The sequence below is a fragment of the Coturnix japonica genome, chromosome 5 (assembly GCF_054131305.1).
Source record: "Coturnix japonica strain WE chromosome 5, WE-NBRP24, whole genome shotgun sequence".
NCBI classification, from domain to species: domain Eukaryota; kingdom Metazoa; phylum Chordata; class Aves; order Galliformes; family Phasianidae; genus Coturnix; species Coturnix japonica.
In genome coordinates, this window is record NC_140667.1 from 10,594,062 (window position 1) to 10,621,896 (window position 27,835).

The following is a 27,835-nucleotide window of genomic DNA, read 5'->3' on the forward strand; positions in this document are numbered from 1 at the left end:
CTTTTTTGTTAAAACCTGCATGGAATTTAATGAAGAAGGAGGAGGGGATGGCAGCCGTGTTTGGCCGCAGATCTGAGCCCCCGGAGCGCCTCTCCCCAGGGCCTCGCAGTGCAGGCCCCGGCCTCGCTCATCGTTGCCGTGGCGACGCGGTGGCGGCTGCGGGCGGGGAGGGCCCAGCGGTGACGGGCGGGGAGTCCGCCCCGCTCTTCCTGCGCTGAGCGCGGCCACAGAGGGCAGAGCTGAGCCGAGCCGAGCCGCTCCGAGCAGCACCGAGCCGAGCCGGAGGGAGGGGAGCTCCGTACCCCGCTTCACACCGGCTTCGGGCCCCGGCGGGAGCCCGCCGCTGCCAGCCCGGTAAGTGCGAGCCCCAGTTCGATGATCACCACCGCCCAGCCCGCAGGGTGTCCGCCGATCTCCTGCAGCGGGCCCATGGCTGAGGATCGCCCCGCGCCTCCCCATCGCGGGGACACGTGTGCGGCGGGGCGGCCGCTGCTCTATGGAGCCGTTCCGTGCTGCACTATGGAGCCGCTGCTGCTCTATGGAGCCGTTCCGTGCTGCTCTATGGAAGCCGTTGCTGCTCTATGGGGCCGTTCCGTGCTGCTCTATGGGGCCGTTCCGTGCTGCTCTATGGAAGCCGTTGCTGCTCTATGGAGCCGTTCCGTGCTGCTCTATGGGGCCGTTCCGTGCTGCTCGCTGCGCCGTAGCTGGGACGGGCGGGTCGGCCTCCGTTCCACGCTGAGCTCCTTCCTAAGCCGGCTCTTGGAGGTAGGTCAAGGTTATTGCCGCGGATGGGAGCGTGGAAGTGTGGATAGTTTCTGGGGTTTCCTCAAGGTCACCCCTGGAAAGGGAAACCCCCAGCATCCTCTCATCCTCTGCACCCTGCGGATCTGCTCGGCTCGTGGGAATTGGATTTTCCAGTGCCCCAGGCCTCTCTGCTGCAGGGGGTTCGACATGTGTTTCCTGCGCCCTGCCACGCTGTCAGTCCGACAAGCATCAGAGCAGGATGCCAGCTCTACGTTTGGCCTAAAATCTCAGTTTCTTTGAACTCTCTGGCAAAGGCTGAGCTGCTTGCTGACACCTCTAGGCTGGCTTTGCCACGAGGATCTGACCTGTCACACTGTGACTGCCAGGGATGGAAGCTGCAGTGATTCTGATCCACTGCATGCTTCTGGTTTACGCCTCCTAAGTGCTCTTCTTGGCAGTGGCAAGCAAAAGGCAATCAAACCAGAGTGGTGCTGGGCTGATAACAGAGCATCGTGTGGGGTTGGCTGGAAGTTGTGCTCTCGGTCGTAGGCTGTTTTGCTTTTCCTTTCTACAGTGACCTGAAAGAAGGTTGCAGAGAGGTGGGTCTTGGCCTTTTCTCTCAGGTAACAGTGATAGAATGAGAGGGAATGGCCCCAAGTTGCACCAGGTGAGGTTCAGGTTGGCTATTAGGAAACATCTCTGAAAGAGCAGCGATGCATTGGCACAGGCTGACCATGAAGTCACCATCCCTGGAGGTGTTTAGGAAACGTGGAGACTGTTGGGGGTGATGATGGGTTGGTGGTTGGACTAGATGATCCTAGTGGTCTTTTCCAACCTTAATGATTTTGTGATTCTTTGGTGCTGAGCCCCTGGGCTTGTTTATTTACAGCATGTTGGTCACAAGGAGATGTGCTGTGTTCTGAGGTCAGCACTCTGGGCAGGGATGGATGGCTGTGCTGGGACATGGAGCATGGTTGGATCATAACTTGGAGCACGACCCTGCTGTGAGGGAACATTCATGGCCTTGTTTGACACCTGGCAACCTTGCTAATGCCTTAGTAAGAAGCCAGAGCCCTAGAAGATTGTCCCACTGCCACTTTAAGAAGGGATAGCGTGCAATATTGAGTTACACAGAGGTAGGAGTCACTGGCAGCTTGCTAGGGTCATTTGTTCTCCTTCTCCAGCCGCACTCAGGTTAGTGTATGAGATGGGGGAAATACCTACCTGACCTGGCATCCTTGGTTAGAGGACCAATTTTACAGATCCCTTAAGAAAAGCTTTTCCATGAGGGATAAAGCCTGATCAGAGTGCATGATGACTGTGTAGTGCTGGGAAAACAGTTTATTGTATCCTGATGTGCTGGAGTGACTGATGAACTGCTCCTGTGTCTCAGTAAGGAGTGTCCAGGTATGGTGGAGTGCTGCTTTCTCACCTCTTTGGGTCCCTCCTTTCACCGATGCAGTGTGTGGTGTACTGGGAGAGTCATCCTGACACTGAGGGCTCTGAGAAGCCTGTGCTGAAGTGAGGCAGTGCACCCAGGTTACCAGCAGCTCCTCTTGGCCATGCTGCAGCTACTCAGCCCTGGAAGCAGAGATATGATTAATGGCCGTCTTCAAATTAAGTGCTCGACTGCTTCAGGGCTGGGTTCTAAGTGCTGCAAGTAGTACGGGCAGATCTCCCACGTGCATATCATGTATACAGGGCTCAAATTCCTCAGTGCTCTATTTCGTCACTGAGATGCGTAGCCTTCCTGCTCTTACAGCACACATGAGAGCAGTCTGCAGCCCATGCTCTTGGCCACGACCCCTTTGGCAAGGCCATTTTGGTGAAGCCATTGTGCTGCTGTCTTTGTTTTCCTTCTTTTGCCAGGTAGGCTTATTTGCAGTGCCCAAGTTCATCCACAGCTTTGCCTTGTTTCCTGCTCTGTCTTGGAGGAATCAGATGAGAAGGGACAGGAGGAGAAGAATATAGGTTCTTGTCTCTGCACTGCCTGGTTCTTTACTCATACCTGTGGATGTGCTGCTTGCACACTTTGGCAGAGCAGATGGAGCAGATCCATGCTGCCTGATAGGCAGGGTGGAGTGGAAACAACTTGTCCTAAGCCACATGCAAACTGGGAGCTGGTTTGGTGCCATATTCAGCGCTCCTTGAATTATGGCAGCTAGAGATTTATGCAGTAAAAAGAGGGAAGTGTGTTTTGAGATATTTCAGCGCTAACCGTGAATTTGGGTTCTGTTTTCTCCCTTGCCACAGACTCAGGCTTAGAGCGTGACTGCGGATAAGTAGAACAAAGTTTGTCTCTGACCCTGCAGTCTACCAGGAAGCAGCACTTCCACGATCCTGCCACTCGTGTACTGCTGCAGTGGTAGCCAGTTGCAGAAGATACAATGTGACTTAATAAATGGTTTCTTCTGGGGGCTTTGTTTTCCTGTTGCCTTTGTTGCCATTCTTCCTAAGAACGGGGACAGCTTCCTTATCCACATTCAGGGTAAGCTGAGCTCTTCTCTGTGCTGTGAGGCAACACGAACACTTGTTGATTCATCTCATCCCTGGAGAACAGCTGTTGTTTATGAAGGCTATCTTGCAAGGGTGGTAATTCTTCTAAAGGACGTAAAACACGCTGTGTTCGCCTGACCCTCTTGCCCTGAACTGTGTCCCGCTTGCTTTTGCAGCAGCTAAATGTGTGCACGGCGTGGGCAGCTGTTGTCTTTTTGATAACACTTCTCTCTAAAAATGAAAATCCAGTGATATCCCACCCTGATTCTCCAGTACCACCAGAAGAGATTACTTGGACACAGAAGTAAGGAACGCTGCAGAAATGCCAGACACTGTATAAATAACTAAACTCAGCCCCCAGCCCTTCCCAAGAGAGAAACGGTCTGCAGAAATACTTCAACAGATGGTCTGGGTTTGGCTATAGAAGGGGTGGGAAGAGATGCCAGGCTGCTGCTGAGCTCCACGTGGGCATGTGTCCAAGTGTGATGGGCTCTGTGCTGCATGCCAGCCCCATTTGCAGCCCCTCCATGCTGGGGAGTACCTGTGTGCTGCTGGGGTAGACTCAACGCTGCTGATGTGTGCTGCCTGCCTGGTGAGCGTGGGACACAGGGGATGGGCAGTTTCCCATGGTGGCAGCCCCAGCTGCTTCCACTCGAGGTTGTGAATTGAAGCCCAGTAGAAGAAGCCTCTGTCCCAGGACTGGAGTGGAGCAGTGTTTCTGCTTCTTGCATTGCAGAACCATCAGTAGGCTCTCAGAGAAGCATGCCCATTGCTCATCTCTCTGGCAGACCAGTTTGGAATGTCTGATATTCTTGCCAGCTCCTGCCACGTGTTCTTCAGCGAGGTGGTATTGGCTGGTGGTTGGAGCAGGGCAATGCTGTGTGTATCATGCACCTTGGGGTGGGTTTTTTGGACACTCTGAGAACAAGTCTCATTCCTAAACAATGCAAGATGAATCCCTTCACTGAGGATGCCAGGTGTGCCTGTTATACATGAATATACATCTGGCAGAACTGCACTGTGCACGTAGAGCAGCCAGGTAAGGAGTTAGTATCTAGAGAACAACTTGCCAAGTTTCATCTTATTTCTTTTTTTCTTCCTCTTCCTTGTTTTCCTTTTTCATGTTACCCGTCTCCTTCTGTTCCATACCGATGAGCAGGACTGAGTGTGTTCTTCTTTGCCTGTAGCCTCCTAAATGCATTTTCCCCCTGCTGGGAGCTCCTGCCTGCATGCAGTCTGCTGAAGGCTCTGCTGATTCACAGCTCTCTGGGTGAGGAGGGAGCTGACGGATGGATCACGCTGCAGCCTCCAGAGCTGCCAGGCAGCGGTCACAGTCCCCTTGGCAATTCCCTGCTTGTCACGGAGCACGTCTAAGTTTCCCCTGCAGAGCTGCTAACCTCTTTAAGGAGCAACGTGACCCATGTGGGGCTGCTGACGTGTGGTTAGTAAGGAACCATTTTGCCATGTTCTGAAGAGCTTTGGCATAAGCAAGCAGCAGATGGGAGGAGAAAAATGTGCTTTGTGATGCAGGAACAAAGCAGGTACGTTCATGTACCGGTACAGCAAAGAGATGGCAGCAGCAGTGTCCTCTGAGAGCTACCTTGTAGCACTGTTCCTGTGGCTAGGAGGCAAGGAGTGTTGCTTAATATGACATTTAGCTGGCACTATCAGTGCATTGGGAGTATTAGTCACATTCTGTCTTCAACAGTGGGAGGGGATGATATACCTTCTTCAGAAAAATCTCTACCTGCTGTAGCAAAGCATTTGGGATGCTGGAAGGATATTCTGTGGACTCTCCTGTAAGATGGAATGATACAAAGATAGTAAAAAAGACAGTAACAGATATTCAAAAGGTTATTTATAGGAAAAAACTCACCAATATGGATGCCTTCACTGGGAAACACTGAGGCAATCACCACCAGAGAACAGTCTCCAAGAGATGCTGCCTTAGTTGTTGTCAGCCCTTAAATGAGGTCTAGAGGAGGTGGAGTCAAGCTCCACTCCTTCTGGGAACACAGCTCAATTACTCTCACCTGTGCTCCCACAGCTGACCTGACACTTGTCTCGGCTGATTAATCAGAGGTTCAAACTGTGATTACCAATTTCCCATACATCTCCATACCTGATCTTTTGTACAGAAGGCACCTGCAATAGGCCAGGCTGAGCTTGAAGCCTAGTCTTTGCTGGGGAAGGAGGAGCTGCCTCCTTGTTGGCAGTGGCCTGCATTTATGCAGAGCTAGTCACTGAGTAACCACAGCCTCTGCTGGGAATGGGAATGACGTGGCTTGAAAGTGATGCACTTTCCATGGGATAAAAATCCTCATTATGGTTTCCTTTGTGAAAATATTTGTGTCTTCTCTGCCAGCCCAGGGTCAGGACTGCATGAAGCCAGAACTAGTCCCTCTTTGTACAGGATGAACTGCACCACGCTGCAGCCTCGCATCTCTTCTTGTGCCTAATGGGGGATGCTGGTTTTGGGAAAAGCAACAAGCATCATGTCTATAAAACACTGGGATTCACATGCCCTTCTGGGCCAGCGCTTTGTGCTGCCTGGTGCACGTGGTATGGGAGGAAGTGAGAACAGAAACACTTTTTGTTCCATCAGAGTCCCCTAGTGTCCACGGGAGTACAAGCACATGTTGCAAAGGACTCAGTGAGCACGTGTCCTTAGAGATGCACAGAAATGCAATCGACTTCCTCTGCCCTTCCTCTTCCTCTCCCAGCCTGGCTTGCTGGCAGGCAGACACTGAGTGCTGAGGAAGGCTCCTCTCTGGTGATGGCAGGGGTGAGGGTCTGGTTCCCCTGGACTGGGGGGCAGGAGCCTTTCTGAACCTAACCCAGCTTCTCTTCCTGCCACAACTGGCTGCCCCAGAGCAGTGGGTGGCAGCCCACAGCTCACAGTGTGCTCAGCACTGCAATGAAGGAGGTAGGGAGAGCCAAGCCAGGTGTCCCTTTGGAAAGAGGATCCTGTTTCTGTCTTTGCACCCAGGGTTTTTTGCGTACTAGCCACGTGGGATAGGAGCTGCAGTGCTTGGATGCTGCTCCTCCTAAAGCCTTGTCAAGGCAAGTACCTTCCCCTCTTGCACAGCTATTATGAAAGAGCCTGAGTTTGCTGCACCCTTCTCTCCCTTTGCCCTCAGGGCACACTGGGCTTGTTTGAATTAATGTAATTAGCACATGCCTTATTAGCTCACTAAGGCACAAAGAACTCATGTATTTTTGTAGCCAGGTTAAGCAGCCCTTATTAATTTAATAACCGTGTCCTCCTCACTGAATGGCAACAGTTAATCGCTGGCGGTGACTCAGGATCAGGCAGCATTGAGGGAATCTGGGCAAGGTGCTTGTGTGTGCGGTTCTCTTTTATTGAATTGTATTTTTATTAATGAGCAGAGCTGTGAAGGGAATTAACAGCAGGCACGGTAGTTGGAGGGAAGCTTCTGGTGCAGGTTTGCTAAACAGCCAGCGCTATTTCCTATGCTGTATGTCAGGAAGCACCAATAGAATCACAGAATCACAGAATTATCAAGGTTGGGAAAGACCTAGATGATCATCCAGTCCAACCATCACCAACACTTCCCAGCTAAATCCTATCCCTCAACACAACATCCAAACGTTGCTTGAACACCCCCATGGTCTGCGCCTCCACCACCTCCCTGGGCAGTGCATTCCAGTGCCTGGCTACCCTTTTCGAGAAGTAATATTTCCTAATGTCCAGCCTGAATCTGCCCTGGTGCAGCTTGAAACCATTCCCTCTAGTTCTATCAACGATTACGCGAGAGAAGAGGCCGACCCCCAGCTCACTACAACCTCCCTTCAGGAAGTTATAGAAAGCAATAATGGTGTCATTTGCAAACTTACTGAGGGTGCACTCAATGCCCTCATCCAGGTGATCAATAAAGATCCTGAAGAGGGCAGCCAGGTGGGTAAGGAGACCCCACAAAGTTGAGCAGAAGTGTGTGTGTACTTGCAGTAAAGCTCCCTGCTTCTGGTATGCACCCTGTTCAATGCCTGCACAGCACAGAGGAAACTTAAACTTGGATTTGTGTTTTAGTTTTCTTTTTCTTTGTCCAAAGAATAAGAATTTGTCTGTTTTCCCTCCTGTAAAGGAAAAACCTTCGGTCTGCCCACAGCGAGCTGGCGCCATCCCAGGAGGACTCACTTCAAGGCATCAGACAGGAACAGCTCTGTGGATGTTTAGGTGCCGTGATTTGGCCGGAAATGATGCTTGTTCTTCCCAGCAGGGCTGCTGAAGCCCTAGTTCTTCAGAGGAGAGCAATGTGCTGCGAGCCAAGACCCTGGCTTTGTTGCTGATGGAAAATGAATGAGCTCTTTCACACTCAAGGACCTCAGCTCAGCACTGTGCGCCTTGTTCCTATCGAACAAGCATGGTTCCAACCCTCATTTTCCCTAGGGCTCCTTGGTAGCTTTTAGCTACTGCTTTGCATATGGTGATTATTTTAAAGTAGAGGGGGGAGGGATGGGAGAAACCTTTTTTCTACTCTTTCAAACCTTTGGCAGAGCACCCGAGTGAGGGTTTCACACCATTTCATTTCCCAGCTAGCAGTGAGTCCTTCCAGATCAAAGGATTGGTCTGTCTGTCACTGTCAGGCTTTCGTTCTGCCTTTTCTTTAGGACAAGGCCACTGCAGAGTGGAGAAAAAGACAGATTTTATACAAATTCTTGCTTGTTTTCCCATCCGTGTCTCCAATCTTCTGCACTCTGATTTTTCAGCTAATTTCTCCTCTTTCTCCAGCTAATGCTGCATCTCTCTGGAGCTCTAATTCCATAAAAATGGGCCTAGAGAACTGATCCAGAGTGAAGATGGTTTTAAAATTGAGTCACACCAGTTCAGTGTGTGACTACATGATTTGTCAGCAGCGTTTGGAAGGAGGATTGCTGGCAATAAGCAGACACTTGTGTCATCCACAGTGTCCGAGCTGTGAACTTACTTGAATGCCAGCATGGTCATGTCTGGGCTGCTTTCGCATCTGTCAGTTAGCTTATGCTTCCAGCTGCAAAGAAACATGGGCCATGGTAAACTTCATTTCAACAATCATTCTCTCAAGGAGCTTCCACACAGATCGGTCACTGTGTTTGCATAGGAGTTAGTTGTTCTCCTGTTACTTCTTACAGATCCCTGTGAATCTGTGAGTGGATATGCAGGTCTCTGCAGAGCACAGCCTGGGTCTACCACTGCTTTAGAGCAAGATGCCAGGCCTGGATTGCTGCTGCTGCTGCTGTTGTGTTGCTTTGTATCACCATGGCACTGAAGATGTTCGAGTATGAGATGCGTGGAAATAGGTTTTGGCCCTCTGGTTCCTGTGCTGCTTTGTCCATGTTTCTGTAGAAGACATGGAGAGGTATCACCATGTTTGCCTTAGTTACTTCCTTATAAGCATGTTTCAATGTCTTGCCCTCCTGCTGTTCTCAGTGAGATAGCTGCCAGCTCATTTGCCCTGCTGAAGCCTGCCCTGCCATTCCATCAGCTTGGCAGCTCCAATACCTTGGACAGCAGGACTTGCTGTGTGAGCACTGGCTGAGTCACTGCTCCTCGTGTGTCCTTGTTCATCCCATCAGCCTCAAAGCCTCCAGGACAGGGACTGTCCTTGTCTAAGGGTTTGCACAACTTCTACGATACTGAGTCCCAGCTCAGTGCTAGAACCTCTTGGTGTACTGCAGTGCTGCAGCTCAGCCCTGCATCGCAGTGAGCCCTGCTCTAAGCTGAGTGTCAGCTTTCAGTCTCTCGATCTGGGGCGGTTTCCCAAGGCATGCAAAGCTAAAGGGCGTATCTGGCTTTTGTTCCAGGTTGGCTCAGGCCTGCTCCTCAGGTCTGTCTGACTTGAATGCAGATGTCCTGGCACTGTGTGAATGCTTTGCTGCTCTCTTCAGGCCCTGCTGCCTGGTGGAATGTGCTCTGATGGGTGGTGGAGCTTCGTGCTGTGGTAGAGGAGTGAGTGTCCCTACCACCTTGCGATGCATCAGGCACCATGTCACCAGGCCTGTCCTCAGGGGACTTCTGGGGCCAATGAGGCAGGCAGGCAGCCTGGCACCTCCCCACAAGGTCTTTGGCCTGATTTCACCTGAGCTGCAGGGTCTTGCTCCAGGCTGCTTCCAAGGCTCAGTGTGGACGCACAAGGCTGGCTGTGGGCTCCCTCCTGGCTGCAAGGTGCGTGAGTGTGTCAGTGTGCAGCTGCAGTGCTGGGGCTTTTGCTTGCCTGCTGGCACTGTGAGACTAAGGGGATGCTCTGTTCCTCTGTGCTGCCAGAGGAGTATGGGTGGCTCACGAGGCAGTGGGGACACTTCCTGATCCTTGATGGTGGTCAGTAGCATTTCTGTATCCTCTAAATGGTGGGTGCTGGCACAACTTTCTCTTACCCGCAGAGTCTGTTTCTTGGTTTCTGGCTGGAGCACTGTTTTCTACTCTCAAGACAAATGGAAATATGTGGAAGGGAGTCCTGCTTTCCCCTTCTGCTGTTTGTTTTCAAGTCAAGGTTGCAGTCTGAATGTTTGCTTTCAGTGACAGCTCCAGCATGTGCTGGCCTTGAGTTCTGTCATCCCTGCCTGACCATCCTGCACAAATGTTAGTGCTGGCATGAAAGTGGGGGTGGGAACACGTGTGGCATGGGGAGAGGACAGGGTTTCTTCCTATGGCAACAGTGCCAGCAATGTTGGCTAAAGGTCTTCTGTCAAGGCAGCGGCTGTGTGTACTCAGATAAATCAGCACTTCTCAGCCTGGCAGAGGAAAAACAGGGCAGGATGGAGAGTGTAGAGTGGTAAGATCCCCTGGGTCACACATCACTGGTTTGTGATAAAGCAGGGAGCCTAACATGCTGCCCCACTGCCTCGCTTTGCTGCAGCACACAGTACACACTATGGGGCTGCAGGCATCCCTTTGTGCCTGAGGTTGCCCTGGGATTCCTGCAATTACTATATAATTATGCAGAGTTCTCCAGAGTAAGCACTTTTCCCTTGGATGATAAGGAGAGAAGCAAAGGTTAGAAGTCCATCCCTGTACAGCAGGTCTGAGGTGTTCAGAGTTAGCTATCCTGGAGAAAACCTTACAGGAAAGCTTACAGGTAAGTGTGGGGTATGTAGCAAAGAAGGGAGGAAAATGGTATCATTTTTCCAGGGCCAGAAGCTATGAGGATCAGATGCATACCAAGCTAAGTTTGTGGAGATCCACCCCTAACTTGGCTGCTCCATCACTCTCTGGATATGGTTTTTGGAAGCTGGGAGAGGGGAGGCTCCTGGGCTGCCTATGTGGGGCAAAGTGGGCTGTGGTGCTTCTCTGCTGAGCACAGAGGTGCCTCCTTGTGCTGCAGTGTGCATGTCACTCTAAAACTAATTTGCTCTATCATTTTAATAAATACAGAAGGGATGTCCTGGTGTGCGAGTAATGGGGCATTAATCCATGCCTAGCTGTGTTAACAGCACTCTAAGAAGGAATTAACACTGCATAATTCATTGCCTGTGCAGCTCTCACTCTCTTAATTACGGCATGTGCAATTTAGGAACCCCCTTCCACTTGAAGTCTCTCTCTCATGGCTCTGTCCCTGTTGCCACCAGTTTCCCATGTTATTCATGCTTTGGAGGTTCCCAGACCTGGAGGTGCTATTGTCCTCTCAGCCATGATATTGAGCTGAGCTGAGACCTTCCAAGATGAGAGCAAATTTGGGGTGCTGCTGGCTTCCCCTGCCCTGCCGTAAGGGCAGTGGTCGGTACAACCCCTGCTCTCTGACCCTGGAGCCACTCACTTGCTTGGCTGGAGAAGCTTTGCTTCACTGCTTTGGTTTGTATTATTTGGTTCCAAAGAACATTGCGTTCCAGGAGTGGTAAAGCTTAGATCTCCACTACTAATGTATACAACGTACTAATGTTGTTTTAGATTTCTTTTAAAAGTACTCTGTAAGATTTTGAGCATTCTCTTTCCAGCTTCTAACTGCGACAGTTGTTTTCCTGCCATGGAACTGGGCTCTGCTTCTCCCCACAGTCTTCAATGGGGCACTGGGGGCTTCATCCCACATCCCCTTTTAAAGGCCTCAGGGAATTCTGGAGTGCTCAGGTAGATTTTGCAGTGATACTGGGCTTGTTTTGCAAATGGCCGTTTGCTGGAGCTTTGTTTAAACAAACAGAGCTCAAACAAGCTTTCCACCTCAGTGCATTAAAATCCCGTAATGCATTAAAATCCCCTGGCTATGAGCACTGGGGCCTCTGCTGTGCCAGGTGCTGTACAAACAGTTATCAAGTGCTAAATGATCACATCTGCTGGTTGAGTAGCTTTTGTTAGGGCAGAGGATGCAGTAGAGGCGTTCGGTGGCTGTACAGCCTGCGTGGATCTCTGTTCACCAGGGATTGCAGTACCTTCACCCTGTTCTGAAACCAGGAGGGTTGCTTTTACCCCAGCAGGAGCCCTGCTGGTGGGACGGGAGGCAGAAGCTTTGCAGTTGCTTTGCAGACAGAGGGCTGACACCAAGAGGTTGCACAGAAAGAAGGGATTAGACAGCAGGTAAGAAGCTCAGTCAATCTCACAGGGGTATGTATTAGCAGCCTTGCTGTCTGCTCATGGGGTGCCCTTTGCACCATGGACTCCTGGGGAGCAGTGCAGCAGGGGGCTAACCTGCAGCAAGGGCAACACAGGAAGTGTGCCTGAGCTTGAAATGGGGCATTAGGACCACACAGTGTGTGTGTTTTGTCAGAGCTGCTGCTTCAAGGAACACAAATATCCTGTTGAGGGTGTATATATTATCATGAGAGCTTTCCTGGTACAGGGCTTGTCCATCCTGGGATAACAGGCTGTCAGCAGTAGCTGGCCTCTCTGCTTTGTTTTTATATTTTGGTCTTGTTCTGGATAAATCGATAGGGAAATAGATTAAACAAAGCCAAAATGAACTACTCTTTTGGATGTGAGCTGTGTTGAAAGTGAAATTCTATGAAGCTTAGAAATCATATTTACAATCAAGGGGTAAATTTCCATTCCTGATGCAGAGGAGAAGGAAATTGCCTCTGCTTTGGTCTCACCACCCGGGTAGCATCTGGAAGGGGAAAGGGAGAAGAGTGGCTGAGCAATGCTGAGATGCATGGCATCTTGCAATGACATTTGTTTGTCTTGGAGTGCAGACCTGTAGGGGGCTGGATCTGGAGATGCTGATAGTGGTTTAGGAGGGCAGTGCTGTGTACCGCTGTCCTGGGTGCCTGGCAGAGCTTGTGCACTGGCATCCAGAACAGCGGTACCCAAGGTTGTTCACGTGCTACTGGAGCATGACAGCTCTGGCAGATCTTCCTTCCATTTGTGCATCTATATTTGTATATACGCAGACCTTTATTTATAAGGCTCCCTCGGGAGCTCAGTCAGCAGCTCAATCTCCTCTATCAAAGGAGACCGGGTGCTCTCTTAAGTAACTTCTTCCCCTGCCTGTCTCACCCTGCAGCCTGCCCAGCAAGAGTGTAAGTGTCCAATTCTCAACTTTATCTCCTTGGTGTCTTTCTATCCTTTCCCAGGAAGAAGCTAAACTGGAAAAGGAGTGACTGAAGAAGTAGTTAAGGAGCTATCTGAAGGATCAAATCCATTCCTTAACAAGATCAAGTTGGAATTAAATGGCTGATAAACAGATCAGGTAACTTTAAAAAAAAAATAAATTCATTAAGTTGTGCTTTGAATTTTTCTCTTAAGTCTTTCCAACTCAATCCCTTCTGTGCTATAGCGGGTTGGAGAAAATCACCTGATCATCTCTTCTGGCCATAAACAGCTTTGATTCTTTTGCTGCTCCTGTCTTACCTATTTTATTAAGCCTTTTCTCATTTTGTGTCTTTGTCATGTTCTCGCAGTCTCTGATTTGTTATTTTTCCTCTCACTTCTGTCTGTCCTCTGCTGTTGACCCTACATGAGCCCATTGCTTTTTGCTTCCTCTTTCAAAGGTCACCTTGACCTGCTGACTTCAGCTTGATAGCTTCAAGGGAACAAAGTCAGCTCCTTGGCCAACCAGGAGTCCGCTGCTTGTAATTACAAAGTCTATGTAGATGCAAAATTGTGCCCTTTTTCTATCGCTCTTCAATGCTTGAGTGATTGCAGGAACATGAAGTGCCAAGAATAATTCGTAACTCTTAAGTGCACAGTGGGAACAGAAGAGTGCTGGCCCTGGCTTATGCAGGGGCTAATTTGAGTCCTCTCTGGAAATGGCTTGGGATGTGTTTTCACAGAAGACACCATTGTCCTCTTGGCTTCCTAAGATCTATGCCAAATGGATCTGTCCAGGGCTACATCTAGGTTTAACTTTTTGCTGCTTGTAATGTTGCCTGAAATGAATGACTTGTAAGTCCTGTGGGATTCCTGTTTTTGTTTATTTGCATGGCCCTTTTCTGACATTTGCCTTTCCAGGTTGCCAGCTCAAGACAGGAGGTAAGCAATTAGCCTGGATCAGTGGGTGAATGAAACATAGACCAGGACTTGGCAATGTCTGAATGTTACAGGAGTGAGGGCTTCCCCTGAGCATTTGCCATGATCATGATATCTTCCTGCCCTCCTTCTTTCTGCAAGTGAAAGAGTCCTGAGCTGTATTGATAACAAGACAGCATTGCAGAGTGTCTATGTGCCCAGATTGGCCTGTCGTCAGTTACCCAATTTGGAGAGCACTTGGCATTCTTCTCTTACATTAATAAAAGGCATGCTGAGATTCACCTTTGTGAAGCCTGGTGGGTGTGTGTCCCCGGTTGTCTTAGCAGAGTGTAGGGAGCAGATATCTGTGGCCCTTTGAAGCCTGGCATTCAAGAAAGGGAAGATGTTTTCCTGAGACCTCTTCCTAAGCCCTCTTGGCAGTGTGAACAGGAGCTGCTAAAAGGACCAGGAAAGAATGTTAGTAGAACTGGGATGTCTTTCTACCCATTCTAGTGTAAAACTAAGCAAGTGGCTTTATTTGTATGCCAGTCTGTATTGGCCCCATTTCACTAAGCACTGTACTGTGGGCAGGGAGAGGCAGGTGCTGTGCAAAACAGGAGAGAGCACAGTGCGTTCTCATCCTGTGAGAGAGCAGAAAGTACCAAGCTAAGACATGGGGTGGCTTAATCATAAAGGAAAAGCTTTTGCTTCAGGTGCAGTGCCCAGCTCCATCTGTTCCTTGCTTTCAGGTTCCTCCCTGTGCCCCGATTCCTTCACTATATCCAACATAGGTCATTCTTCCCATCTCTGCAACCATGAAAATGCAGTGGTCACTAGCCAAGCAAGGAGATCTGTTGAAGTTTGAAGGATACACTATACACCTCTTTCCTTGTGAAACAGGTCTGTCAACCCTTAACAAAATGAGACTGATACCAAAACACTAAAATCCACAGCAGCAGTCTGCTGCAAGGTGACATCAAGGGCACTGCATTTCTGCTATTGTACACATGTAACTTTATCTGAATGTTTCACCAGATACCACTGCACTGTCTGTGCTAGTTTCCTTCTGCAGTGCCCAGGGATCCCTGAATACCTGGGTTCAGATGCAATGGGATTGTTGAGCAAGGATTTCTTACCTGCAGATAAGACGAGAGGTCCTCTGCAGCCCACACTGCTCCAAGTTTTTGGCTTGCCCAGGCTCATCAGGCTGTTCCTTGGGGTCTGTGCTGAAAATGGTGATTCATGGGCAAGATGCTTGCCATGTGCCTGTGCCTCGCCCCCACCTAATGTAAACCCTGAGGTGATTTCACTGTTGGAACAGCTTGTGAGAAGCAAGTGTCTGCCTGCCCTGGGTGTCTCAGAGACACTTAGAGATGTGGTGACAGAGCTGAGGCTGCACAAGGCATGGCTGGCATTTGCAGGCTGCCAGCAGTGACTTCAGAGCTGAATGTGGGGAGCCTAGTGCGGTCCAGCATTGAAATACAGTGGAACCTCCACCTTGACACACCCTTTGCTCTACCCTCAGCATTCAGTGTAACAGTGGGTTAAGTGAGGAGTGCACCATGAAGCGTACTTACCATCTGAAATTTCACTTTGTCCTGAGACATGAGCGAAGGGGTTTGCAGGCACTGCTATTCCCTTCTCTGACTGTAATGATAGGATCCCTGAGACAGCAGAGCCCCAAGGTCTTGCAGTCTGGCTCAGCTGTATGCTCATGCACGGCTGCTGACTGTCATCACTTTAATATCTAACACATCCTGTGTTCAGGAGCCGTGTCCCATGCTTTATTGGAGAAAGCTGACTCCAACAGGCTTCCTTTGTCTCAGTGTGTAGTGGTTTATCGAGCATGTAAGTGCTGGGCATTTTAAGTAATTGAATTTGCTGGGAACTCATGTTTAGCTGCTCTGGTGTTCAATCAGTGCTGCTTCCAGATTCCAGGAATTCCCTCTGGGAACAGAAGGGTGAGTGGAAAAAGCCCCACAGTTTTGAAGCACGCTCAGCCGACAGGTTTTGGTGTCACTGAGGAGTACGAGCTCACGTCTCTGTGCCGCGTGTTGCTCTGCCGGCCCACTGAGCCACGTGGCTGCCAGTGTTCTGCTGGGCTCACGTGTCTTCACCCCCCAGCAGTGGGTCTGGAAATGGCTTTGTGGATCTGTAGCTGGCTGTGCTTCTGCCATGCTCTGTCCCACGTAACAGGAGCAGGTGACATGCCACAAGCCTCTCATTGGGTGTGTATCTGATTACAGCACTGGGAACCACTTGCCAGCAAACCTGCTGCCTTGAATGCCAGCCGGCCCTGACCGAAGTCTGTCTGCATGGAGAGCACAGTGCTAAGCAGGTCCTTGCCAGCAGCGGTTTGTCCTAGTGCTGTGTGCTGCCTTTCCCTCCTAACCATAGGTACAGCATGGGCTGAACTTTGCCTTGTGGCAGAGCTCTCTGCATGCTCAGGGTAAACAGCCTCATCACACTGCGACATGCTACTTACCTCGTTGCACTGACGAGCATGTTCTTTCCTCTTTTCCTCTTCCAGAGTTACCCCAGGACTAAGGCATTTGCTTCTTGTCTTCTTACAGTTTACCTGCCAAGCTGATCAATGGAGGGATAGCTGGGCTGATTGGAGTCACCTGTGTATTTCCCATTGACTTGGCAAAAACTCGCCTGCAGAACCAGCAGAATGGCCAGCGGATGTACACCAGCATGTGAGTACTGTGTGCATGGGCAGCTTGCTGCTGGGCTTTCAGGGGGGCATCCTTCCACATCGTTACCTCTTTCAGGTGAGCTCAGCATTTCTAGGAACTGGATTGTCCCCAACAAAGCCAGGGGACAATCTCAAAGCAAGCTGTGCTAAAACAAGCAAAGTGTCTGTTCTGGCTGCTGAGCCAAGCAGGTGAGATCTGCTGAGGGCGCATCTGTTTGTGTCCCTTTCTTGGGAGCAGTGTGTGCTGTGCTCATCAGCACTGGTCAAAAGGGCAGGGAGGGCTCAGTATAGAGAGCCTGGTTTGTTTCTCTGCTAGGCCCCAACCCAGTGCTTGGGAAAATCTCCAGCTCTTCCATTTCCCTCACTGTCACGTTGGAATTAACAGTCCCTTCCTTTGCTGTGTGCTTTAAAAAGGGCACAATCATCTATTCCTGCTCTTGAATGCTGCAGTGCAGCCCTTCTGAAACATCACAGGTTGACACATGCTGTAGTTTTCCATCAGTCCTTTATCCAAAAAATTGTACTGCAGGCTTTAGGAAAGGAAGGCACAAACGTACCCAACCCACCTCTGCTTTGTGTCTGCTGTGGGAAAGTGAGCTGTACTTCGCATGAGATGATTTCTCTTATGGCACAGAGACAAGCCTTAGTTTTTAAAATATTTTCCCTATCACTGAGTATAAGGTAGAAAGATACAGAGATGGTAAAAAAGATGGTGACAGATATTCAAAAGGTTACTTACAGGAAAAACTCACCAATATGGATGTCTTCACTGGGAAATGCTGAGGCAATCTCCACCAGGGAACAATCTCCAAGAGATGTTGCCTTAGTGGTGGTCAGCCCTTAAATGAGGTCTAGAGGAGATGGACTCAAGCTCCACCCCAACTGGAAGCACAGCTAAATTACTCTCACTTGTGCTCCTACAGCTGATCTGACACTTGCCTCAGCTGATTAATCAGAGGTTCAGGCTGTGATTATTGATTTCCCATACATCGAGTCAGAAAAGAGGGCTGGCACTGAAGGCACTGTGTGTGTCCTGTCCTCCTGATGCTTTGTTCAGGAGCTGTGCTGCCTGCTTCCTGCTCTTCCACACTGGTTATTATTCTTCCCACCCCTGCCCAGGTGAATTTGGAGCAGAATGGGATTAGGAAGGAAGCACTCTGTGTTGAGTGTTTCAGTCTCTGTGCCTCCTTGCTCTAGCTGCTGATGTGTAATTATGTGTGAACTTGGTTGTAGACATTGCCTTGCAGCAAGCACCAGACCAGTGTTCCCCTTGACAGTTACAGTGCTCTCTGCTCCCTGTGCTGTCAGGATGCAGCCTCATGTCTCTCCTTGCCTCTCATTCCTTTTGTGTCCCGCACTCTGAGTTGCTGGCTGGTGGCAGGCAGCAGCAACTGAAGAGCCTCAGCACACAGCATTGAGCAGGATGGAGGCACCGACCCTGGGAGCACATGGCAGCGTGCCTTGGCTCTGGAGTGTATCAGAACAGAGAGATTTTTTAATCCCCAGCAGCCAACTGCAGATCTGCTGTGTAACCACGGTCAGCTGTGGGATGAGACACTGTTCAGGAATACAGTGGATTTACCTCATGTATCTGAGCTGACTCCTTTCAAGACAAAGCCTGAATATGAATGAGTAATGTGGAAGATATTGCTCGGACATGTGGAAAGTGAGCTTGAACAAGAGGGGAAAAGAGTCTTCTGGGGGCCCAGAGGCCAGCAGGGACAAGGAACTAACAAGGATAACACATCCAGATAACATCAGGCTGTCCACTGTACTGCCTTGACAAGCAAGGGGATGGCACCGAGAGGATGCTGTTCCCAAGCATGTAGCATGTCCTCAGCAGCACCCTTAAGATAGGTGGGTATTGGGAGGTCTTATCTATGCTCCCCAGCTGTAGGGGCTTGTTTTTCAGGAAATACCGCGTGCCACTTGATACCAGATTTCAGAGGTGTCTGCTGAGCCTGCAGGAAGCAGACTTCTTATATTGCCTAGTCTCTCAGAAATATATTCCCACTTTCGGCTACATTTCCCTTATAACTACTTTAAAGAGTGTTTTGCTCCTTAATGATGTACACATGCACGCACACTTCTCCCTTCCAGTACAGTCACAGTGAGCACCTGCCCCTTCCCAGAGACTCCAGGGCAACCTTCAGCCAGCAGCTGAGTTTTGTGCTGCTGAGGCTTCCTGGACTGTGCTTGCTTGTGTTTAAAGGGCTCCAAGCAATTCCGGCACTCTGCAGAGCTTTTAGATCTAAAGGAAATGCAGTGAAAACAAAGGAGGTGACAGCTTTCCCTCAGGACCTGACCTCAGTGGCACCCAATGCTCCCTCCCCAGGCTGAGCCCGAGTGCTGCTGCTGCTGCTGGGGGAGGCAGAGTGTTAAAAGTCAGCGCTGGGAGCTGAGTGGGAGGCCACAGATGACTGAGTGCTCAGGTCACCTCGTGTTTGTGTGCTTTGTGTCAAATTTCATGGAATAAGTCAAGCGTTGGGCGGGTTAGACCCACCTCCTTGCTTCCCTTTCCAGAGCTGGATTTAAAAGCATGTGCACAGGGAGCTGATTGTCGGAGCATCGCATGTGCATTCTCCACAGGGGACCCTGGATAAACAGTCCTTGCAGTGACATTTTTCCCTTTTGTGTTTCTAGAAAGCAGACAGCGTGTGTGGGGCGAGCCGGGGGTTTCAAAGCCCCTGTGAATTAGGGGCTGAACTCGGACTCAGGCGGAACAATGGCACATTCAGTGGCTGACGTGGTTCCCCTCCCTGCTCGGGGTTTTGCTGACACTGTAAATGAAAACCACTCCAAGAGATTAGTTTTGTTTCCTCTGCTCCCACCCACCTTTGAGCTATTTTGGTTTATCTCTCTCTGTTTTGTTTGCAGGTCTGACTGCCTCATTAAAACAATTCGTTCGGAAGGCTACTTTGGCATGTACAGAGGTAAGAAGGGCTGAGTCAGGCTTCTCCAACTCTATATGTCTTTGCTCTGCAAGCATTGCTGTGTATATGTGGGAGGAGAAGCCTGTATTCTCTGGCAATACCTTAGCAATACCCCCAGATGTTGACAGCTGCAGCTGTGTGTGAAAGTAAACTGCTTCATGCCAGGTGTCTGCTTGGCAATCCACCATCTGGGACTTGACTCCTCCCCACAGCTATTCTGGTGTTAAAGGTCACCTTTACTTGCAGTTTACACGGAGCTGCTGTCCCAGGGCAGTAGGTGTGCACTTCCCACCTTGGGCACCATAACTTTCATCAGAGAGGTAGTTGCAAAGGTCTCAAAGTGTCTTACTTTGTTGCTGCTAATTGAATTTATGTCAGAGCCCCCTGCCTGTTTGTGATCAAGCCTGTAAAAAAATAGAGGATGGTTCATGATGGAACTTCAGCTGTTCTGACACTGTGTGCTAACCTGCTAGAAATCTCCTGGCTCTGTGGTTTAGGCTGTCCATTGTAGCAGTGAGTTCTTCAGTTGATACTTTATCTAGTTTTAATACAGAATTCTTTAAAGTTTTTAAACATTTTGGAGGGTGAATTGCATGTTAAATTCTGATTTCAGTCATAGTAGAGGAAAACATGGAATTATAGTCTTGGCTGTCAACACGGTCCAGCTGGCATCGTTGACGCTGAACTCTGTTCATGTTATACACTCGTAATCAATTGCCTGAATGTGCAGATTTTCTCTCTGAGATGTTCAGCTAGTGTTCTTTGTGAAGCTCATTCTTTGATAAAGCCTGATTAAAGGACAGCATTGTTTAAATGAGTCCTTGCTTCTTTCTCAAACAAGAGCCTGGAGATGCTGGCTCCTTGCTGTTGGCAGAGGCAGCAGCTCCCACCAATCCCTCCATAGTTCCTAAGGACGCACAATTGCTGTGGCCATCCACTGTTGGAACAACAGCTGGCTGCCAAGGCAGCATCTCTTGCCCAACTTGCTGGTGGGCGTTTTGGGGGAGTGAGGTGGATTCTGGGGATGGATTGGCTGCTTTATTGCAGCTCTTCTGGGAGCAGGCAACAAAGCAAATAACCCTGAGGAATCCTGGCAAGCCCCATGCTCAGTGCTAAAAGCAACGCGTTCCCCATTGCCTTTTCCCAGGAGCTGCTCTTGTGTTCCTAGCCAGGATTGAAGCCTGCCTTAACTTTGGCCATAAATACCCATTGGCAGGCAGCTTCCTGGGGAGCAGAGGGAAGAAGTTGTTCCTAGGAAATTACACAGGAGATTGTAGGGATGTCAGGGCATTTGAGAGAGACTCCCCAATCCTGGAAAGGGCAAGGATATACACCTCCAGGCCACATTTCATTCCCAAGCAGAAATCTCAAAGAAGACAGAGGGTCTAACTCCATTAACCACTACCCACTGGGCACAGCCCTCTATCCAGTTCCTTACCTACAGGGGGGTATACCTGTCCAGGCCACGGGCAGCTGGCTTCCCCAGGAGAATACTGTGAGAGACAGTGTCAAAGGCTTTGCTGACGTCTGGGTAGGCTACATCAACAGCTTTTCCCTCATCCACCAGTCTGATCACACAGTTGTAGAAGGAAATGAGGTTGGTCAAGCACAACCTGCCTTTCATGAACACGTGCTGGCTGGGACTGATCCCCTGGATGCCACACACATGCGGTGTGATCTCACCCATGATGATTTGTTCCATAACTTTCTCTGCTACCGAAGTCAGGCTGACAGGCCTGTAGTTCCCGGATCCTAAAATACATCCAGTATTTGTGAAAAGCTTAAGTAGTTTTCTGTGAAGAGAGTAAAGACATGGCTCAGAGTTGCAGCCAGTGGGAGATGGAAATCAGATGGTAGGGCAGGTTCTTGCCCCTTCCATCTGTCCCAGTTCCTCAGCAGAGGTTGTTCTATGACTCACAAGCACTTATTTTCAGATATTAAGCTGAAATTAGGGGGATTGTTTGTTAAGAGGCTAGAGTGGCAGCTGCTGTGTCCCATGGTGGTCACAAGCACATCGATCATCCCTGCAGGACACTTGTCCTCTGTCAGAGGACAGAAAGGGTCCTCTTGGTCCCAGTCTTCCCCACTCTGTGAGTTCAGGCTCTTCTCATGTGTGAACCAAAGCTCACTGGTGCAGACAGATGAGAGGCTTGAGCCTGCAGGCTTCTTTTCTGCAAGTCATCTTGTTAGATCTTATGGGCAGCACATGACACACTGCCAGGTTTGTATGGGTAGCCCACAGTGAAAATTCTGGTGCATGTGATAATCTCAACATTTCTTTCAAATCCTTCCCTGAAACCTACAGGTGTTCTTGGCCTCATTTGGCTGAGAAATAAGAGGATTTTCTCAAGTTCTTTCTCCATAATATCTAGGTAGCAGCAGTGCTTCAGAGCTGGGTGATGCTGCGTCTCCCTTCCTGTGCTAAGGGATGTCTGTGTGCTGCCTTCAGGTGTAATGTCATGCAAATGGATTCATAATTCATAGTGCTCTGGGCTCCTGGACTGTCTGGACACCAATGTAAGGAGGCTCTGTGCAGAAGCCATCTGCAGTCCCTGGTACAAGCCATCCAGAAGTCACCTACAGATCCAAGCACGTGTCCTGGAAAGTCCCACTGCTATTTGTAGAGCAGACATTTAACCCAGCTGGCAGGAGCCACAGGCCTGGACCAGGCTGGAGAAATGCCCTTTGCTGTTGATGATGTTTGGAGTTTAGCTGCACCTTGTTTGATGTATATTCTTAGCACGGTGTTACAGTAGTGTGTCAGCCTTCCCTGTTCCCTGCTAATAATACCTCCCACGTCACCCCCCATTCACACGCTGCCTGCCAAAATTACCCCAGACTGCCAGGGCCATGCCAAGTTTTCCGGACTTCAGTGTACCCTATTAATGTTTGGGATAGTTACATTTATGTTGCCCTGGTTCTACCTATTCACTGCCCAGCTTCTTCACCTCTGGCTTGTTTCTGATGTCTTCGGTGAGGAGCTGCCTCCGTTTTCTGCATGAGAAAAGACCAGTTTATTTTTCCATGAGATGACCCAACAAGGTGGGATATGCCCCCTTTCCCTTTTTGTAAATCAGCTTGGTTACTTAGGGTTCATAAACAAGAGTGCTAATGCTGCACTGGGTTCAGAAGCAGAGTGACTCAGTCCTCTGTTATGTAGGCTGTTGTTGGTATAGAAGAGCTTCTATGAAAAATGTGTTTAATAACAAAACCTAGGGCTCAGTGAGAAAAGGCACTTAACAATTTCAGCTGGCAAACAACTAACTGGTTCTGCCTCTAACATCTTGATTTCAATCTTTGTGGTTCTTCCCTACTTTTCCAAATACGTTTTTATTTAATTTAACCATTACAATTTATTTTGCATTCTAGTTGCCTGCCATTGCTTCAGGTACATGCAGCATTGCCTATAGGGAGTGATTAGCTTTAATTAGGGAAATACTGTCATTGGCATAACTAGAATTGAAGAGCTATAAGGTTTTTGTAACAAGGTAGAAAACAACATGGAAAGCATCCAGCCAGCAGCTGAAGTATCTCATTTCTCCTCCTCCAATGATCTGAAGCCGTTATGGATTATTGAGGACAGGGATTATCCATTCTCTGCTAAGCAGCTTTGCTGAAAATATCAAAGTTGTAGGAAAAAAACAAGCTGGTTAACTTTCCCCTACCTTTTGCATGTTTTATTTTCCTCCATTTTATTTGCAACAGGGGTAGAAATTGATGTGAAAGCCACCACGGTTCCCAGAGAATGTCAGGACATGCCAATGCTTATATTTTTCCTTGATGTTTTGGGTTTATATTTCTTTCTTTTGAGGAACCCTTTCTGCATCTATTAGAATAGCAAATACATTATTTCTTCTTTTCTCGTTGTTGTTGTTTCGTGTTGGTTTTTTTTTTTTTTCCCCAAGGAAAAGGTGATTTATTCTGTCTCAGTACTCTATAGGGAATTACTTCCTTACTGTTAGGAGCAAGGCTGAGGTTGTCTTCAACTTGGCACTTGATGAAACACTTTGCAAGTAGCCGCTTCACTTGACAATCAGGCTGTGTGGATTCATGAAACGTCATTGTTGCTGATAGAGAAAAATGAGTCAGGCTGTCCTGCCAAGGCTGTCTATTTCTGATGGAGACTTCCTGAGTGATGGAGATGCATCCTTGAGCAGGGGAAGCAGATTCAAAGATTCCCATGTCCTGGTCCCAGTTGCGATTCCCCTCCACTTCCTAATCTGCAGAACATCCCCAAAAGCCAGTGTTTTTCCACATCTGATTTGTGAGTTCTGTAATCATAGAATCTTAGAATTACTCAGGTTGGAAAAGACCTTAAAGATCATCAAGTCCAACCGCAGCCTAACCATAGTACCCTAACTCTGACAACCCTCCGATAAATCCTATCTCTGAGCACCACATTCAAAGGCACATGAACACATCCAGGGATGGTGACTCAACCACCTCCCTGGGGAGCCTATTCCAGTGCTTAACTACCCTTTCTGTAAAGAAGTGCTTCCTAATGCACAACCTCAACTTACCTTGGTGCAGCTTGAGGCCATTTCCCCTCATCCTGTCACCAGTGAGAAGAGAGACCTGCCCTGCTCTCACTGTAAACACCCTTCAGATACTGGAAGAGAGCAATAAGGTCTCCCCTCAGCCTCCTAAACTGAATAGCCCCAGCTCCCTCAGCCTCTCCTCATAGGGCTGATTTTCTAAGCCCTTCACAAGCCTCATTGAAAGAGAAGAGAATATTCTGGAGCACTGATCTCATGGTGCCTAATCCAATATGTTCAGATGGGACCAGCCATCCCTTCAGCCTATTAGCCCCAGGGTGGCTTGAAAGCTGCCTGCCAGCTGTTGTGTTGTGCTAATGCTGGTCCCAAGGCCTTCCAGGCTGCTCATTGTGGCAGGCACAATGCAGGGATTTGCTGCTTGTTGCTCCTGACAAAAGAAGGTTCAGTGGGTGGTGGGAGCGAGGGTTGTTTACTGTCCTGGACCATGGTAAGCAGGCCAGTCTAGCCATGCCATGGCTTGCAATGGACAAAAAGCTGGATCAACTGTCCCATTGAGCAACTGCTCTGAGGGTGACACCCAGTGGTGATGTACAAGAGCAACCATCTAATCCCAGGAGTTTGTGCAGCGCTGGCTGGAGTTCCTGCAGTGGTACCTATTGCTGTGAGCCAACCTCCAGCTCTTCTGTCCTCAGTTTTGAGCTGCAGCACATTTCTAAATAATTCACCTCGCTGCTTCTTCTTTCATTCTCATTCTCCAGTGGGTTTTTCCTCTGTTCCTTTCTAGGAGCTGCAGTGAACCTGACTCTAGTGACCCCAGAAAAGGCCATCAAACTGGCAGCCAATGACTTCTTCCGGCATCACCTCTCCAAAGATGGGTGAGTAGAGGATGCAGACCTCAAGCATTTAACTTAAAAGACACTGTCTCTTGGGATGAGGCAGCTTGGGTGCCTGGGTAAAGGTGGAATGTGATGATATGATGACTGAAACATTAGTTGACCTTGAACAGCTCAGCCGGTGATTACATTTGAGCTAAAGAAGTAACGTCTAAAACTGGAAGTGAAAAGCTCTTCACTGGATGACTGGTTTTTATTCAAGCTTCTAAAAATAGTCCTAGCTCTTAGCCAAGGTTAACAGATCCAGACTTAGTAAGCAGCGTATCTGAGAGGAACCCAGCAGCACTGATGGCTGCTCAGACAGCAGCTGGGAGGACCCTTGTCCTCAGCATCCCATTGGATGCTGCTCTCTTCTTTCTGGCTTTTCAGTGACTGTAGCTTGAACCGGTGGTGACTCAACTTGTACAGATCCCAAACTTAGCACTCTCTCATCCTTTGGTAGCTTGAAAATAAATTCAGAGAGCTGAAAAGAGGTGATGAATGAACCTAAGTTCAACAAAGGGCACTGGCAATGTAAGTGCCAAATGAAGAAGATTATCTGTTTAGTTTGAGAGTGTGGGTTAACAAGGACTCAATGCCAGTAAAAAGCTCTGGTATGGCAGTTGTATAGAGCTGGACCTTGGATATTTAAAGCTGTTTTCACCAGAATATTTCCCTTGCAATTCAGGGTACACTCATGTCTCCCTTCAAGATCAAAACATCTCTCCAGAGACAGACAGTGAAGGGTCCAGCCAAGGCACTGTTTTCAGTGACAGCAGCTAGAAAGCAACCTGCCTGCAATAAAATCCCAGTTCTTAACTCTTACCCCTGCAGATCACCTTGCTGCAAATACAATGTGCTGCCACAATGGCTTGGTTTAACAGCTTCCTGTAACATGCCACGCCAGTCTCAGCTGTAGCAGAACACAGCGGCTCAACAATATCAGTAGAGTCTTCACATTTACACAGGTTGAGGATCTGAGCCTTTCCTGCACCTAGTTTTTTTTTGTTCTGGAGTCTTTTTAAGTAGCACTTAATGTACGTCTGTGTGACTCATCGGCTCGCAGCTGTTTGTGATCGTCTGTCTCTTCAAATAGCATCTCTCTGTACTCTGCACAGAAGGTGGGAGGTGATGATGTCCTCATTGCTTCTTCCGAGTGGTGGGTCTCATACATGCAGCAGACAGCACAGCGAGCCCTGATGTACTGCTGTAGCTTTTTACCACCATCTATGAAGTGAAGACTTAATAGGTTGAGTCTCAATACGAAGCATTTTTTTTTCTCCAGTGTTTTTTGCTCCAATTTTCTCCAATTCCAAGATGCAGTGGGAAAGAAGGCGTCCTGCAGGTTGGCTGTGGCTGTTCTAGGCTCTGAAACTGGGATCTAGATGGATGGTATTACACATGCAAGGTATAATACATGCTGTGACCTTGCTTAGGACACGGGGACCAGGGAGTAGCCAAAAAGGCCAAGGTTTACCAGGAAGCACGAGGACCCTTAGAAACTGTGGGGTGTTTGTTTTATTTTGAGATCCTTCTTCCGCTTGCGAGGAAATTGCATGCATGGAAATGGTGAAAGTAACTTGTTTGAGAGGTTGTGCCCAGCCATGCTCTGGTGGCTGTGTGCCACCTTCCTGCTGGCAGTTCCCAGGATCTCTTCCCATGTGCAGCATACGTGACAAAATTACACTGGGTGATGGAGCTGGGTATCTGTCAGGGGACTGCCTTGCTCTTGGTCCCACTTCCCAAGCTGTTTGCAGGTTTCTCCCTTGAGATGCTTCTGTCCCCTTCTCCCTGGCTATTTTTGATAGAAGACAGGGCTGGAGTCTTCCAGATCTATTTAACATTAAGTGGCTTCTTTGCTAAGCTTCTGGCACTTATCTTGCTTGAAATGTGTTGTTTCTCAGTTCCTTGTTTTACAAAACATGCATATTTTATCAGTATTTGTTGACTAAAATTGCTGAGTCTGTCTTCCACTTGAGCTTCGAAGAAGCATTTATGGACAGGAGAAAATGTGGCAAATAGCCCAAAATAGCTTCAAGATACTCAGCAACTTCTAGTGAGCTGCTTTTTAGTTTTGTCTTTAAAAAAATTTGATGTTGAAAAGAACCTGCTTTTAAACTGCTCAAAAAAGAATGTAGCATAAAACCTGTTTCCAAAAAGCCAGATGGGAGAACAACATTGATGATGTAGGAAGCTCCTGGCTGCAAATTGCTGGAAGACTGTTCTGGGGTTGTATCACTGCAGGTTTGTGCTAGACTCTTTTTCTCCCTCTTCTTCCTGGCTGTGCTCATGGATGCTTCAGGAGGTGACATATTGGGGCCATGGGTGTTCAGGTGGGACTTTATGCCTCTATAGATGCTCTTGTTCCCCTGAGCCTGGAGAATACTGCTCCTGCAAGTCTCTTCAGCCTGGGGCCAACTCAGGTGGGTGCTACCCCTCTGACAGTACTTTCCCACTCCCTTTAGTTACAAGAGAAATGTGCTCACCGGATAGGGGGCTTAATTTCTGCTTCCTTTCCTGTTTCTATTTTCACATTGACACCAGTGTGGCAGCCTGCTGATATAACACTTCTTGTTTCCAGAGGAAACAAAACTTACTGTGCTGGTCTTCACATGCCTCCTCATTTAGGAACAAGGAGGCCTGTGAGTACTGGAAACCCCCTTAAAAACGTGGCATTGTCCTGTGATTATTTTGCCTTTAGAGTCTCTGCAGTTTCCAGGCCAACAAGCAGAAGTGGGGATCTGCAGAAGCATCTTCTTGCAGGTCTTCATTGCTGCGCCTCTGGGAAAGCAGGATGTGAGAGGGGAAACTTCTTCCCTTTAGGCTACAGGGAACTGATGAGATTTTTCTCTGAATTTCTGAAGCCGGATGGATTAAGAAACCCATAAACTTAATAAACGCAGCCATATAATCCAAAATAGAATGTGAGAGCAAGAGTCTCTAGAGCTAAATGAAGCACTTGGGTAAGAAACACACAGACATAAAGCTAAGAAAGCAGCATATATTGGTAGTATACCTGCATGCATTTCAAGTAGAAAGTTTTTTTTAGGTACTCAGTATGTGAGGTCTCTTTTGTAGGTGTGTTGCCCATAACTCTTTTTGTCCTCTTTGAATTTGGGTGATAAACAAAAGCTGGTCCCTGTAAAGTGTCTTCATGTTTATCTCCAGAACATTTATTGCCAGATTGCTGCCTGCCACCTGCTTGCCAGGTTTGGTTATTGGCT

The 27,835-nt window shown here is 48.7% G+C and overlaps 1 protein-coding gene and 1 long non-coding RNA gene across 7 annotated transcripts in view; one reads left to right on the top strand and one right to left on the bottom strand.

Annotated features, from left to right (window-relative positions):
• The first annotated feature begins 235 nt into the window (after positions 1-235).
• SLC25A22 (solute carrier family 25 member 22) overlaps positions 236-27,835 on the top strand; it is a 34,315-nt gene continuing 6,715 nt past the window's right edge. Inside the window, exons 1-5 of one of the 6 annotated variants that reach the window (XM_015863774.3) lie at positions 236-354; positions 12,739-12,854; positions 16,186-16,311; positions 19,188-19,243; positions 24,524-24,614. In XM_015863774.3, the coding sequence (XP_015719260.1) occupies positions 12,835-12,854; positions 16,186-16,311; positions 19,188-19,243; positions 24,524-24,614 (293 nt within the window). In that variant the 5' untranslated portion in view covers positions 236-354; positions 12,739-12,834. Of the gene's footprint in view, positions 355-4,121; positions 4,280-9,194; positions 9,407-10,297; positions 10,317-11,511; positions 11,747-12,738; positions 12,855-16,185; positions 16,312-18,953; positions 19,093-19,187; positions 19,244-24,523; positions 24,615-27,835 lie in introns of those variants that run through there. The other 5 variants (XM_085548345.1, XM_015863775.3, XM_085548344.1 and 2 more) reach the window with 5 other exon arrangements.
• Positions 4,349-5,204, bottom strand: LOC146760667 (uncharacterized). Its single transcript, XR_014946357.1, has 2 exons — positions 5,117-5,204; positions 4,349-5,037 (listed from the first exon to the last, which is right to left on the bottom strand). It is a non-coding gene; the product is annotated as an uncharacterized LOC146760667 (long non-coding RNA).